The following is a 17038-nucleotide window of genomic DNA, read 5'->3' on the forward strand; positions in this document are numbered from 1 at the left end:
GCCACGTGGATGTCACGGGAGCAGCCATCTTGGGACCCGGTAAGGCCACAAGCCGCCAGCAGCCCAACTACAGCTGCAATGACCAGAGGCCAGAAATGCTACTTCTGCGGCCAGGCCAAGCACCCCAGACAGCAATGCCCAGCAAAGGACGCGACCTGCTCCAAATGCGGCAAGAAAGGCCACTACGCAAATGTGTGCAGGGCGAAATCGACCCCCAATTCCAGCAGCGCCGCGTGTGAACCGTGCAGGCCGCCATTTTGGACCCCACCAACCACGTGAGCCGTGCGGGCCGCCATTTTGGGCACCACCAGCCGCGGGGGAGCCGCCATCTTGGACACCATTTCGAGACCAGGCCCCCGGCGCGGGCGAATACTACAGCGACCCACCGACCTCGACGATGGCCTCTATCACCCTGGACCAATCTAGGCCCCATCAACTAGCCAGGTCCATGATGAACGTAAAGGTAAATGCCCATGCCACAAATTGCCTTTTCGACTGCGGAAGCACGGAGAGCTTCATCCACCCCGACACGGTGCGATGCTACTATCGGTTATGCCCACACGCCACCAGGTCTTTATGGCCTCAAAGTCCCATACGGCGGACGTCGGCGGCTACTGTGTAGCGACTCTGACAGTGAACGGCGTGGAGTACAGAGATTTTAAATTCCTCGTCCTGCCACAGCTCTGCGCTCTCGTACTGCTAGGATTAGACTTCCAGTGCCATCTGGAGAGCGTCACGATGGCATATGGCGGGCCCCTGCCCCCACTTACAGTCTGCAGCCGGCAGAATTTAAACATGGCGCCGTGCAAAGTATGCAGCCTGTCCACCCTGAAGGTCAAACCCCCCCCCGTTGTTCGCTAACCTCGCCAAAGACTGCAAGCCAATTGCTACCAAAAGCAGGCGGTACAGTGCCGGGGATAGGAGCTTTATTAAATCAGAAGTAGAAAGACTCCTGAGGGAAGGGATTATCGAGGGCAGCACCAGCCCATGGCGAGCCCAAGTGGTGGTAGTGAAGACCGGCGAAAAACAACGCCTGGTTATTGATTACAGCCAGACGATCAATCGATACACGCAATTAGACGCATACCCACTTCCCCGCATATCTGACATGGTCAACCAGATAGCACAATACCGGGTATTCTCGACGATTGATCTGAAGTCGGCATACCACCAGCTCCCCATCAGGCCCGAGGGCCGCCAGTACACGGCCTTCGAGGCCGACGGTCGCCTCTACCACTTCCTCCGAGTCCCCTTCGGCGTCACCAACGGGGTCTCGGTCTTCCAAAGGGAGATGGACCAGATGGTTGACCAGAACGCGCTGCAGGCCACCTTCCCCTATCTAGACAACGTCACCATCTGCGGCCATGACCGGCATGACCACGACGCCAACCTAGAAAAATTCCTCCGTACGGCCCAACGGCTGAATCTGACATACAACAGAGAAAAATGTATGTTCCGCACCACGCGCCTTGCTATTCTTGGCTGCGTGGTGGAAAACGGAGTCATCGACCCCGACCCCGACCGAATGCGCCCCCTCCTGGAACTACCCCTCCCCCACTGCCTAAAAGCCCTGAAGAGATGCCTAGGGTTCTTCTCTTACTACGCCCAGTGGGTGCCCAACTATGCGGACAAAGCCCGGCCCCTCATCAAGTCAACCTTCTTCCCCGACAGCAGAGGCCCGTGCGGCCTTCACCCTCATAAAAGAGGACATTGCGAAGGCCACAATGCACGCAGTGGATGAGTCCATCCCTTTCCAAGTGGAGAGCGATGCATCCGACTTCGCCCTAGCCACAACCCTTAACCAGGCGGGGAGACCCATGGCCTTCTTTTCACGGGCCCTCCAGGGCCCCGAAATTCGACACTCCTCAGCCGAGAAGGAGGCCCAGGCGATAGTGGAGGCTGTACGGCACTGGAGGCATTACCTGGCCGGTAAACGTTTCACCCTGCTCACTGACCAACGGTCAGTAGCATTTATGTTTAACAACAGACAAAGGGGGAAAATCAAAAATAAGATATTGCGGTGGAGGATCGAGTTATCCACCTACAACTACGATATCTTATACCGGCCCGGGAAACTTAATGAGCCCCCAGACGCCCTATCCCGTGGGACATGTGCCAACGCACAAGTCGATAGGCTACGGACCCTCCACAATGATCTCTGCCACCCGGGGGTCACCAGGTTCTTCCATTTTATTAAAGCTCGCAACCTGCCTTACTCCATCGAGGAGGTCAGGACCATGACCAGGAACTGCCAGGTCTGCGCCGAATGCAAACCGCATTTTTATAGGCCAGACAGGGCACACCTGATTAAAGCCACCCGCCCCTTCGAACGTCTCAGCGTCGATTTCAAGGGGCCCCTTCCCTCCTCTGACCGCAACACGTACTTCCTCAATATTATTGACGAGTACTCCAGTTTCCCCTTCGCCATCCCCTGCCCGGACATGACCAGCGCCACAGTCATCAGGTGCCTCAACGACCTGTTCGCCATATTTGGCTTCCCCAATTACATCCACAGCGACAGGGGCTCGTCGTTCATGAGCGACGAGCTGCGCCAGTACCTGCTCGAGAAGGGCATAGCCACGAGCAGGACTACCAGCTACAATCCCCGTGGTAACGGACAGGTAGAGAGGGAGAACGCAACGGTGTGGAAGACCGCCATGCTCGCCCTAAAATCCAAGGGCCTCCCAATCTCCCGCTGGCAAGATGTCCTCCCCGATGCGCTCCACTCCATACGATCACTGCTCTGTACTGCCACAAACGCCACCCCTCACGAGAAGATGTTCGTCTTCCCCAGGAAATCCACCTCGGGGACATCACTACCGCCATGGCTGACGTCTCCGGGACCCGTCCTGCTCAGGAAACACGTGAGGAGCCATAAGACGGACCCCCTGGTCGAAAAGGTTCACCTCCTCCACGCCAACCCACAGTACGCCTACGTGGCGTATCCTGACGGGCGGGAGGACACAGTCTCAATTCGAGACCTCGCACCCTCAGGCACCACCCGAAACACCATCGATCACCATCCACTACCTCCACCCACCACCACTACCCACGACGCACCACCGGGGTGTCTACCACGAACTGACGACATGCCGGTGCCATCCCTACCCCGAGAGGACGACACGCCAGTGCTCCGTCCCACGCGAGAAGCGGCCGCGGGCAAAGAACCGCCGCAACCGGCACCACGAAGATCATTACGGCAGACAAGACCCCCGGAGAGACTTTCGTATACGAACTTTTGAAACACTTCACCCCGCCGGACTCTTTTTTAAACGAGGGGTGAATGTGGTAAACCACTGCTAACTCTGTACATGTCTGTGTGGTAAACCACTGTTAACTCTGTACAGGTCCGGGCATGTCTCCGCCCCTGGCTCCACCCCTAAGCCCGGGTATAAAGGTGACTCACCACCCTTCCCCCGGGAGCTCTTAGGATGGATCCACTAGCAGAGGCATGCTCCAGTTCTTAGTCAATAAAAGCCTACTTCGTATAAGTTCAACTCGTAGTCTTTGGTGTTGTTCACAGAATCACAGAATCTACAGTGCAGATAGAGGCCATTTCGGCCCATCGAGCCTGCACCGACACATATCCCACCCTATCCCTGTAACCCCATGTATTTAATCCCCTAACACTAAGGGTCAATTTATCATAGCCAAATCAACTCTGTTTCTCTCTCCACAGATGCTGCCTGACCTGCTGAGTATTTCCAGCATTTTCTGTTTTTATTTCTTTAGACTATTTTTGTCCACCATGTTCCTTCATCACTCAGATGAATAGAGACAGTTTGAAATAAGTTATCACACAAATAAATTGCACAATTCTAGGGGGGAAAAAAAATCATAAAATCCATCCATAAAATTGGCTGCATGACCTCACCCCTCATCATTTCTGTAACCTCTTCCAGCGTGACAACATCCTTTCCCCCAAACTGTCCATTCCTCTGACTCTGGCTTCCTGTGCATCTCATCACCTCGCCCTCTGGAATTCCCTCCTTAAATCCCTCTGCATCTCCATCTCCTCCTTTAGGATACTCGTTAAAGCCCAAAGTCCAAAGATGTGCGGGTTAGGTTGATTGGCCATGACAAAAATTGGCCCTTAGTGTTAGGGGGGGATTAAATACGTGGGGTTACGGGGTTACGGGGATAGGACTTGGGTGGGATGGCTGTCGCTGTAGGGACCGGGTGCTAGGGTTTGGATGATCAGCCATGATCTCGTTGAATGGCGGAGCAGGCTCGAAGGGCCGAATGGCCTACTCCTGCTCCTATCTTCTATGTTTCTATGTTTCTAACTCCTTTGCTCACCCCTTCTAATCTCTGCTTCTTTGGCTCAGCATCTGTTTTTCCTTACATCTCTCTGAAGCACTTTGGGACATGTCTTTCTGTTGAAGGTGCTACATAATTGCAAACCGTTGTTTAAAGAAATGGTGTACTAACAGATAAATATTAGCAAGGATATAGCAAGTAAGGATGACCTTTCCTCAAAAAATGTACAACTGTCGTAATAGCATGTCAAATAAACTATTCCATAAAAACCATAAACACCAGTAGGACTGTTCTGGTGTTGCTCTCAGTGAGTCGGAGGTTGCAGTGTTATGAAAGGCGAGAGGTGCACATATCGCTGAAAAGAATTTGCTTCAGAAGAATGCAAGAGATCTCCTCAGAGATAGTGAAGCAAGTTTTTTTTTGATTGGTTCCTAGAAAATAAATACTCACTGCAGCAGTTAATATAAACCCATTTGTTTCCTCATATACCACTGTCAACTCAGTCCATTGATGTATTCATGCCTCAAAGTCAGAATAACAACTTGCATTTACATAATGCTTCAATGTACAACAATACCCCAAAGCGCTTCTTAGAAGCGTAATCAGACAAAACTTTATGCTAAGCCGAAGAAGGAAATATTCAACTAAAGCTTGGTTGAAGAGCTGGGTTTTAAGAAGGGTCTTAAAGGAGGAGAGGGAGTTGGAGAGGTTCAGGGAGAGAATTCTAGAGCCTAGGGCCTAGACGGTTGAAGGTACGACTGACAATGATGGGATGAACTGGATGCACAAGGGGCCAAAGTTGGAGGAACGCCGAGTTCTTGGAGGGCAAGCAGTCTGACAACACAGAGGCAGTGGCGTCATCGAGAGAGGTAGTGGAGAGATAGACTTCATGTCTTCAGATCATGTCGCCAAGGGGTAGCATATGACAGTTTATTTTTGTACTATTCGAGCCACACTCCAGATATTTCAGTACATAATCTATGATGACAATTTAATGCAGTATATCTCCTCGTGGCTGCAGCAGAATTTGGAGTGGGAGGAGGAGGATCCAGGTGTCATGGTCCACTTAGGAACCAACGACAGGGGTAGAATTAGGAATGAGGTTCTGCTGAGAGTGTTTGAGGAGCTAGGGTCCAAATTAAAAAGCAGAACCTCAAAGGTAATAATCCCTGGATTGTTACCTGAGCCCTGCGCAAATTGGCATAGGGACAAACGTGACTCAAAGAATGGTGTGGCGATTCATGGGGCACTGGCACCAGTACTGGGGAAGGAAGGAGCTGTTCCGTTGGGATGGTCTCCACTTAAGCCCGACTGGGACCAGTGTCCTGGCAAATTGAATAACTAGGGCTGTAGATAAGGTTTTAAACTAAAAAAGGGGCAGGGGGAGGGGAAATTTAGAAATCTAAAGAACAGTCAAGGCAATGGAGCAGTGTAGCAATTTGAGTAAATATTAGCAGAGAGTGACAGGGAGGGACAGAGAGTTTAACAGTAAAAGTGCATCAGCGAATAAGGTGAAAGCAGGAAATAATGGTAAAATGTTAAAATTAGAAGCTCTTTATCTGAATGCACGAAGCATTTGTAACAAGATAGGTGAATCAGTGGCACAAATAGAGATAAATGGCTTTGATCTAATAGCCATTACATAGACGTGGTTGCAAGGTGACCAAGATTGGGAACTAAATATTCCAGGGTACTTGACATTTCGAAAAGTCAGGCATAATGGAAAAGGGGAGGTGGGGGGGGGGGGGGGGGGGGGGTTTAGTCCTGATAATAAAAAATGACATATGGACAGTAGTGAGAAAGGATCTTGGCTCGAAAGATCAGGAAGTATAATTAGTTTGGGTGGAGGCAAGAAATAACAAGGGGCAGAAAACACTGTTTTTGGCACCCAGAAAAATACATATACCATTGGACAAAGTATCAATCAACAAATAACAGGAGCTTGTAACAAAGGTAATACAATAATCATGGAAACTTTAATCTTCATATAGTCTGGGCAAATCACATCGGCAAGGGTAGTCTGGAGGATGAGTTCATGGATTGCATTCGCGACAGTTTCCTAGAAAAATACGTCAAGGAACCAACCCGGGAACAGGTTATTTTAGAACTTGTATGGTGTAATGAGACAGGGTTAATTAGTAATCTCATAGTAAAGGATCTACTGTGGAAGAGTGATCATAATATGATAAAATTTCACGTTAAGTTTCAGAGCGAAATACGTCCGTCGGAAACAAGAGTCTTAAACTTAAATAAAGCCAATTACATGGGTATGAGGGGCGAGTTAGCCAAGGTAGATTGGGAAATTGGATTAAAAGGTATGATGGTAGATAGTGGCAAATATTTCAAAATTCTCAACAAATATACACTCCATTGAGAAATAAAAACTCCTCAGGAAAAGTGATCCATCCGTGGCTAACAAAAGAAGTTAAGGATAGTATTAAAAGAAGAGGCTTATAATGTTGTGAAGAATAGTAGTAAGCTTGAGGAGTGGCAGAGCATGTTAACTTTCACAGAAAGTTAACATGCAGGTACAGCAAGCAATTAAGAAAGCAAATGGTACGTTAGCTTTTGTTACAAAGGAATTAAGAGTACAAGAGTAAAAAAGTCTTACTACAATTATACAGGGCATTGGTGAGGCCATACCTGGAGTACTGTGTACAGTTCTGGTCTCCTTACCTAAGGAAAGACATGCTTGCCTTAGAGGGAGTGCAACAAAGGCTCACAAGACTGGTTCTTGGGATGAGGAGACTGCCCTATGAGGAGAGATTCAGTAGACTATGTTCCCTACATTTAGAAGAATGAGAGGTGATCTAATTGAAACAAATAACATTCTTAAGGGGCTGCAGAATCTAGAACACAGGGTCACAGTCTCAGAATAAGGGGTAGGCCATTTAGGACTGAGATGAGGAGAAATTTCTTCACTCAAAGTGTTGTGAATCTTTTGAATTCTGTACCCCAGAGAGCTGTGGATGCTCAGCTGTTGAGTATATTTAAGACAGAGGTCGATACATTTTTGGGAACGATGGGAATTAAGGGATTTGGGGATAGTGCGGGAAGGTGGTGTTGAGGTAGATGATCAGCCATGATCTTGTTGAATGGCAGAGCAGGCTCGAAAGGCCAAATGGCCTACTCCAGTTCCTATTTCTTATTGTTCTTATGTTTAGAAACCAGCAAAGGATGACCAAAAAATTGATAAAAAAGGGAGAAAATATAGTGAGAGTAAACTAGCAAGAAATATAAAAACAGATTGTAAGAGCTTCTACAAGTATGTAAAAAGGAAGAGTAGCAAAAGTAAGCGTTGGTCCCTTAGAAGCTGAGACCAGTGAAATTATAATGGGGAATAAGGAAATGGCAGAGATTTTAAACAAATATTTTTACCTGTCTTCACAGTAGAAGACATAAAAAACATAGCAAAAATAACAGGGAACCAAGGGGCTAATAAGAGTGAGGAACTTAATGTAATTAATATCAGCAGAGAAAAAGTACTTGAGAAACTAATGGGACTAAAAGCTGACAAATCCCCTGGATTGGACGGCCTACATCCTAGGGTTCTAAAGGAGGTGGCTGCAGAAATAGTGGATGCATTGGTTGTGATCTTCCAAAATTCCCTAGATTCTAGAACAGTCCCTGCGGATTGGAAGGTAGAAAATGTAACCCTGCTATTCAAGAAAGGAGACCGACAGAAAACAGGTTACTACAGACCAGTTAGCCTGACATCAGTCGCCAGGAAAATGCTGCCATCCATTATTAAGGAAGTGGTAACAGGCCACTTAGAAAATCATATGATTAGGCAGAGTCAACATGGTTTTATGAAAGGGAAATCATGTTTAACAAATTTATTAGTTTTTGAGGATGTAACTAGCAGGGTAGAATAAAAGGGAATCAGTGGATGTAGTATATTTGGATTTCCAAAAGGCAATTGATAAGGTGCCACATAAAAGGTTGCTGTGCAAGATAAGGGCTCATGGGGTTGGGAGTAATATATTAGCATAGATTGAGGATTGGATAACAGACAGAAAAGAGAGTAGGGATAAACGGGTCATTTTCTGGTTGGCAGGCTGTAACTTGTGGGATGCCGCAAGGATCAGTGCTTGGGCCTCAGCTATTTACAATCTCTATTAATGACTTAGATGAAGAGACTGAGTGCAATGTATCCAAGTTTGCTGACGATACAAAGTTAGGTGGGAAAGTAAGCTGTGAGGAGGACACAAAATCCCTGCAAATGGATATAGACAGGTTAAATGAGTGGACAATAAGATGGAGTACAATGTGGGGAAAAAGAGGTAATTCCCTTTGGTAGTAAGAATAGAAAAACAGAAAATATTTTAAATGGTGACAAACTATTAAATGTTGGTGTTCAGCGAGTTTCAGGTGTCCTCATACAGGAAACACAGAAAGTTAGCATGCAAGTACAGCAAGCAATTAGGAAGGCAAATGGGATATTGGCCTTTATTGCAAGGGGGTTGGAGTACAAGAGTAAGGAAGTCTTAGTACAATTGTACAGGGTCTTGATGAGACCACACCTGGAGCACTATGCACAGTTTTGGTTTCCTTATCTCATACATGCCTTAGAGGCAGGGCAACGGTGGTTCACTAGATTGATCCCTGGGATGAGAGGGCTGTCCTATGAGGAGAGATTGAGTAGAATGGGGCTATGCTCTCTGGAGTTTAGAAGAATCAGAGGTGATCTCATTGAAACATATAAGATTCTGAGGGGGATTGACAGGGTAGATGCTGAGAGGTTGTTTCCCCTGGCTGGCGAGTTCAGAACTAAGGGTCACAGTCTCAGAATAAGGGGTCGGCCATTTAAGACTGAGATGAGGAGGAATTTCTTTACTTAGAGGGTTGTGAATCTTTGGAATTCTGTACCCCAAAGGGCTGTGGATGCTGAGTCATTGAGGACATTCAAGGCTGAGATAGACAGATTTTTGGACTCCAGGGGAATCAAGGGATATGGGGATAAGGCGGGAAAGTGGGGTTGAGGTTGAAGATCAGCCATGATCTTATTGAATGGTGGAGCAGGCTCGAAGGGCCTTATGGCCTACTACTGCTCCTAATTCTTATGTTCTTGTGTTAGTACTGAACAATGTTCCCTTTAAGCTGTGCGGCTGTGCAGCGCTCTGCAGCTCACCAGCTCCAGAATGGGTCGCACAGCCTCTTAAAGGGGTCGCACACCCAAAAAATAATTGACGGGAATATTGGTACTGAGGTAGTACTGTAATTTTGAGGGTGCTGTCCTTCTGATGAGACATTAAACCGTGTTTTTTTTTTACTATTTAGGTGCAAGTAAGAAATATCACGGCACTTCTTTAAAGGAGAGCAGGGGGCCAACATTAATACCTCAACCAAAATAGATTAACTGGTCATTGTTGCTTGTGAGAATGTGCAAATTAGCTGTTGTGCCTGCCTACATAACTGTGCCTATACTGCCATCATAGCGATTCTGAACTTCTTTGGGATGCCCTGAGGGCGTAAACGACAATATATAAATGCAAGTCTTTATTTTGTTTAGAATTTCAAGCAAAACGCTCCTTTCTGAAGCCTACAGCTGCTGTTGACAAATTATGTGCACAAGAGAGAGATGCATCATAAGAACTGTATTTTGGAAGTTTGAGATCACATAAGCTCAAGGGCTTTCTTCATCTGAACCTATCTTGTGAATTTTTCAAGAAGGTTTTCTCTCCGTTCTGTAAAATTCCCTTCTCTCGAAAATGAGGATCATTCCTAGATGGAGAGGATTTCCTATTTTTTTTTTCAGATACAGCGAACAATCAGAACCATTGCACTCTCCCCAAGTTACCTCCAATTTTTCATGTTCCTTAATCCTTGTATTGTTCATGGGGCACACACCTCCTGTGGTTCAGAAGCAGGCAAGCAACTTACTCTCGGATTTCGAACATGCCACACTTTACCCAGGCACTGGGTATGTAAGAAAATCTGATGAGGACACTGTCTGATTTTCAAAGCGGTCCAGCACAAATTGTGAACTCAGCAGATTAATTGATCACACATGCACCGCACCATTCCATGACACGGTGCTGCAGATCCAACCTGTCTCTGTGCCAATGAGCATTTTGTGTTTATCGTATTTGTTTGAGGATGAAATGCAAACAGCAATGTGGTCATTACTTCAGCCGCTTGTTAATATATAACCCGAAGATTAGTAAGGAGTCACGTGCAATTCATTATCTTATTTTGAAGAAAACTTCGACCTCCTTTCACAACACCAAAATAATCTGCAGACCACTAATACAAAAATGTCACAGGGATGTCATTTCTTTGCAAATATTCAAGAGGAGGAATGTTGAATTATACATGTGATCTATAGATTGGCAGGTTGCACTGAATGATTTATGCCCTAAGAATCACCACCTGAACTTTTTTTTGAAATAAGTTGACACCACGCATGTCAATTGCTTTGATGACAAATGCTCCTTTATCATCAAAAGTAATTTCCAAAGACTAATTAAACTGATTTTGGCTGGGTTCAAGCTCTGCCGCACAGTATTTCCTTTTAAATCACAGGCTCAGTGACCTCCAGTTACCCCAAAGTTCCAATTCTTGGCCTGCAACCTTATATCATTTACATGCTACCCCATGGCCGTGTCATCGTAAAGCATGGGGTCAGCTTCCACAAGTATACAATGCTACACAACTTACCTCTTCATAAATCTCGAGGCTCCTGCTACAGGCTCTAAATGACTCCAAGAGGCCAAGATGAACTGAAATTTTTTTCCAATTTATATTAGCAAAACGGAAGCCATCCTCTTCAGTTCCCATCACCATCTACATGTCACTGGTAATAACTTCAATGCCTTCCTGGCTGCTACCTCAAGCAACATCTGGTGGTGTGGAACCTTGGTCTACTACTCAACTCTGAACTGAGCTTCTTTCCCCACATCCTAGCCATTAGCAAAACCATCCTGTCCACCCGTTCAGCCCTACCTCTCCCACTGCCCCAAAACCCTAATACACACCTTTATCATCTCAATGCTGACTTTTTTTTAATTTAAATGCTCAGAGCTGGCCTTCAACCATAGAAATACAGCTTAGTCAGAATGCTGTGATCTGTGTCCTTACCCACACGAAATCCCACCCTTGCTAAACTCCTGTGACCCAGCAAAGTGACTTCAAGATCCTCATTCTCACTTTCAAATTCCTACACTGCTGTGCCCCACCCAATCTTGGTGATCCGCAGCCATATATTTCTGCACACCACTTCTGTTCCTCTGACATCTGGTTAACTCCTTTCTACCTGCTTCAGCAAAGGTTGCTTCTAAGTAACTGCTGCCTGAAGTCTCCTCTCCAAATTCTTCTGTCTTGCTTTCAAAAGCATCCCAAAGTTCCTTCTCTTTGGGCATGGCTTCACAATCCCCCCTCTAACTTTTCCATTTTACCCTTTTTTTCCCTCCTGCTGGGCTTCCACTATTTTCCTACATCTTAATAACAACTTTGAGGTATTTTCCTGCACATGAAAAGCACTATGGAAATATAAGTTATCGTAGTGGACTGCACTGCATCACATCTGATCTCAAGACCACTGCAGTCAACAACGTCTGAAAATTGCATTTTAAGCTATTTCTTACAACTTTATTTTTAAAAATACTGATCATATGCACTGTATGAACAAACACTGGGGTTAGGTAGTTTATGAGAAGTAAACCTGTTGGTGTTATGGCAGTCATGACAACGCCTCAAGCTATACCATTAGTGTCATTTGGAGGCTTACTTTTCGTAAGTGTGCTTCCTCCATATATTAATGACCACCACAATGTGGGCAGATTTTTTTTTTTTTTTTTTTTATATAAAAGGTGTTCATAAACTAGTATAGTGAAATGCGAGCTTGGTATTTCTCATTCTGTTGATAATTAACCCTTCAACTAAGAATGATACCATGATTAAGCTCGTGTAAATATCAAGCAAAACCAATGCAAGTTAATTCAAGGAAAAAAGGTTACACTGAATCTATTACCTTTAGAAGCTGTTTTCCTACTGTTGGACTCATCTTTTCATCTACCATAAGAATAACAATTCCTCTTTCATCCATGCCACGCCTACCAGCTCGACCAGACATCTGAATGTATTCCCCTGAAGAGATCTGCAGTTAGAAAAGGAAAATAAACTGCATTAACATTTTGGACAAAGTTTTTGAAAGTATACCACTGCTGAAATATGGATTAATGTTTGAACAAAATTAATTTGACCAAGTAGAAATGGAGTAATAAATAAACATACTTCAAACAATCAAATGTAACTCACGTAAACCACAAAGCCATCAGAATCATTTATCAACTAGAATACTGAATTATGTTTATAACATTTGTAATTTACCACTATAAGAAAATTGGAGAATGAATTGTATTGCTCTTTAAACAAATTAATAAAATTGCCAATTACACAGATATGGCGACTTCTTTGTCTCATTAGCCTTTTATGCAGCAATGCTATACATCAACTAAATTATATTTTTATTGGGGGAAAGAGAACAAAATGGAAGAGAACAATGTGAAGTAAATGTACCAGCTTCTAAAGGTGCTCCACCAGAAAATGGCTTTCTGGGGTTGAGCTTCTCTCTATTGGTATTTAGACTTGTCCACATTTCTGGCTCCCACTAAGATCAGTGGAACCAGTCTGGATCACATGCAACCTTAATGTATATCACCAAAACAGCCAAGGAGGAAAGGAGACACAAAATCAACAGGTCACCTGTGCATGCACTCACACTCGTCCATAGCATATAGAGAAGCCCAGAAGGTCACCTTTCACGAACAAGGCCTCTCGCTTATAGTTTTCAGAAAAATAAATGTACAGAATCAAGGAAACAAACTGTAAAAACACTGGTAAAAATTCTGGAAAATTCCCTGTAATAAAAACAATGGCCCAGAAATTCCATTCGCAGCCCTCCTCCCGCGAGCAGAGGGCTGCAATCCTGAAAAGGCTCCCGGGAAGCGCAGAATTCCATTGATGTGCCTCCTCAAACTGCCGGTGTGCAGGGCACGCGTATCCCAGAGGCGCAGCTAGTTCGGGAGCCAATCAGAGCAGGGAATCTCCATTCATAGATTTGACAGGAAGACCTGTCAAATCTATGAATAGAGATCAGCCCCAAAACATAAGTAAAACTTCAAAAAAAAAATTTAAAAATCACATTTTTAAAATGACTATATAAATTACATAAATTAACTATTTTAAACAAAAATTTAAATTTTTGAAAAAATAATTAAAGTTTTTAACGGGGCTAAAAATAATCTTACCTTTCTTTAAAGTATTTTAAAATGATAAATCAGTGGAAAAAAATGTTTTCTTTTACTTTCTTCACCTCTTACCTTATTCTCTGACTATATAAGCTGTGTCTTTATGCATCTCTCCACTTCACCTGACGAAGGAGCAGCGCTCCGAAAGCTTGTGATTTCAAATAAAACTGTTGGACTATAACCTGGTGTTGTGAGACTTCTTACATTTACCTTTTACATTTACATTTCCAGGCGCAGCTGTTTCAGACTTACCTGGATTGAAGCAACTGTCCTTTCTTTGAATATTGAAGCAACTGTCCTTTCTTTGAAGAACGGAAGTTCCGGTTTCCAGTGCATGCGTAAAACCGGCACATCCATTGGCCCTACGGGTGAGTACACACCCATAGGGAACGGAATTTATGGGCCATTGTGACTTTTCAGCCACCATAAAATAGTGGCCCCAATTACAAGCAGATGGAATCGCGTCAGAATCATGGGACGCGATTCCCCAAAACACTGGTAAAAATCAAGATCTAATGCAATAAAAACAGATTTGGACTTATTCAGTCACCATAAAATAATGGAATAAAAACTGAAATAGCTGGAAACACGAAGCTTCTCGGGGAGCAACTTTAAACAGAAAATATAGATCTTGACTTTTCACCCTTCACCAGAAGTGAAAACTGAAATGGATAAATGGGCATTTCAGTAAGTTTGGAAAATTCAGGAGGAGGAGGAGCAGGGAATGAGGAATGAATCAACAGAGAATTGTTAGATAATATCATGAATCAGATGACGCAGATATAAAAATGACAAAAGCATGTCGGGGTGGGAAGAGGGCGGGCGTGAAAAGACACAGAAGTCCAGAGATTAAAATGTGAGCAATTAAGGGGGGCGGGGGGAGAAAAAAAATCACAATATGCAGATCTCAAATTAAAACAGAAAATGGAAGCGATGCACAGTGGACCAGTCAGTCGTTCAGACTCCACCAACACTGTGTCAAGCAGTTTGCAGGCCGTATATACCATTAACTCCCTTCCTGTGATTGGAATGTCTGCTGATTCTTATCCCCGATAGGATACAGCGAGATACCCAAATTTGTGTTCCTGAGAACATGCATAGACCAAATTTAGCCACTGCAAACCACATCCAAGAAAAGGTGATGTACAAAGCTAGCCTTCAACATAACTTAGTTTACTCAGCAAAGTTCATTCTCACTATTATGACAATGTACTTAACAGATTTTGTCAGCTAAATAGCACAGTTGTAAGGGTTGTAATATATAAAATTGAAAAAAGTAACTTCTCTATACCCAACGAAAATCTTTCCCATCAAATTTGCGTGTACTGGTGAACAGAACTGTCCTTGCTGGCATGTTGATTCCCATAGCAAAGGTCTCTGTTGCAAACAAAGCCTAGGAAAAAAATTGAATCAAACATGGGCATTTGTACACAATCATAAATCTTTTAACCAGAGTTTAGACATTTTAGAAGAAACCCTCAATTCTTATCGCTCAGAATTGAAGACTCTATTAAGGAACCATTAATATTGACAAGCAAGCCACCTGGTAACAAACCGCTACAAAAAATAAAAGCATCTTCACTACACAGACTACATAGGTTCAAGGTGACAGCCTACCACCATCTTCAAGGCAATTAGGGACGTGCAATAAATGCTGGCCTTGCCAACAACATTTCAAGAATTCTTTTTAATTTTTTTTTTTTTTTTTTTTTTTTTTTTAAACACACAAGCTTGAAGTGCACCAAGTCAAAGAAAAAAGCAACCACGAAGGAAACCACATTCAAAGACTGCTTTCACAAATATTTGATAAAACTTGAATTTGAACAAAGACTTGCTAAATGTAAACAGAGAAACATAGGAATGGGGTATGCCATTCAGCCCCTCGAGCCTGCTCCACCATTCATTCAATTAGATCAAGACTGATCTGTACCTCAACTCCATTCACCCGCCTTTGACCCCTTGATACCCTTATCTAATAAAATTCTGGCAATCTCAGTCTTGAAAATTTCAACTGGCCCAGAATCCACAGCCTTTTGGGGGGGGAAGAGAATTCCACATTTCCACTACCCTTTGTGGGGAAAAAATGCTTCCAATTAGCTCTAGTATGATTGTGTCCACTTGTTCTTTCAACAGTTTGCTGTGCTGTTCAACTGCTTATCCAATATAAAAGTTGCAGATGAGCCAGAACATGCTCCAGCTAAACACTGGCAAGACAAAAACCACTCTGCTTGCTTTCTATTAGAAACTCTGCATCCTAGCCAGTTATTCTACTCCCATTACAATGCTCACACAGGTTGAAGCCAGTGACTCTAACCTTGACATTCGGCTGAAGCCTGGGCTGAGCTTCAAATCTGATATCGAGTCCTTCATCAAGACTGCCCATTTCCCACTCCCAGATATTATTCACTTCCATCCCTACCTTATCCACACCACTGAACGCTCATCCACACCTGCATGCTTTCCTCACTAGCCATCCACCCCACCACACACAAATTTCAACTCATCTCTGCTGCCCGCATCCACTCCAAATGAAGTCCCACCCACTTATCACTTTATTCTTGCCAAACTCTACTGGTTCCTCAATGTACTAACATATATGTTATATACAAGGCACACCATAAATCAATTGTAAAATACATTTTGAAAAGACAAATTGTACCTTCAGAAGTCCTTCAGAGAAAAGAATCTCAATGGTTTCTTTCAGAATAGGAAGCAAACCTCCATGGTGGATTCCAATTCCTCTTTTTAAAAGAGGCAATACGTGTTCAACCTGGTTACACAGGAATTGAAGTTTCAACAATAAATAGGACTGGGCATTAGGACTTGGCAATAAAAGATACTGATTTGAAATTGTAAAAGATGTTCCCTGCTCCCTTTCGCCCCCATTTCCTGAAGGCAGCAACTGATGCCAGATTACATTTATATGGGCATTTGTCAGCCCTCTGCCACGTCAGCCAAAGTGGCCATTCTTCACGTGAAAGCCATGCCTACCAAGCTTGATGATACCATCTGTAACTGGCATCCAGCACCACTTAGAATTTCTACATTCAATTCATATTCAGCACTGTGAACATGAATTACAAAGTCTCTGCTGGATACCACAAGCACAAAGCACTCAACTTTGGGAACTCGGTGCAGAGGGGAAGGAGATGCCGCTTTATGCCTCCAATACTTGTCATGGTTTGTGTTGCAGGTAAATATTTTGTTTAATCTACTTATAATTTAAACCAGATCACTTATTTAGTTAAAAAACTGAACAATAAGCTAAGTTAATTAAATACATAAACTTTAATGAAATAAATAAAACAAGGTTATAGAGGGATGGCAGGGCAGCTGGTGTGCCGCAACTGCAGCATAGGGGAGTATGTGGAGAGCATTGCGATCCCAGACGACCACATCTGCAGTAAGTGTCTGTATCTCAAGGAGCTTCAGCTCAGAGTTGTTGAGCTGGAGTCCGAGGTGCAGACGTTGCGAAGCATCAGGGAGGGGGAGAGTTACCTGGACACTTTGATCCAGGAGGCAGTCAC

General features: G+C 44.2%; 1 protein-coding gene across 1 annotated transcript in view; it reads right to left on the bottom strand.

The window, feature by feature from the left end:
* The window catches only part of mtrex (Mtr4 exosome RNA helicase), a 233156-nt gene that overhangs the window by 111430 nt on the left and 104688 nt on the right, over nucleotides 1-17038 (bottom strand). Inside the window, exons 13-15 of the mRNA XM_085971986.1 lie at nucleotides 16171-16281; nucleotides 14803-14904; nucleotides 12233-12358 (exon numbers count right to left, since the gene is read on the bottom strand). Coding sequence (XP_085828112.1) covers nucleotides 12233-12358; nucleotides 14803-14904; nucleotides 16171-16281 — 339 coding nt within the window. The remainder of the gene's footprint in view (nucleotides 1-12232; nucleotides 12359-14802; nucleotides 14905-16170; nucleotides 16282-17038) is intronic.

The sequence above is a fragment of the Somniosus microcephalus genome, chromosome 2, assembly GCF_052327205.1.
Source record: "Somniosus microcephalus isolate GS21.2 chromosome 2, FLI_Smic_1.0, whole genome shotgun sequence".
Lineage (NCBI taxonomy): Eukaryota > Metazoa > Chordata > Chondrichthyes > Squaliformes > Somniosidae > Somniosus > Somniosus microcephalus.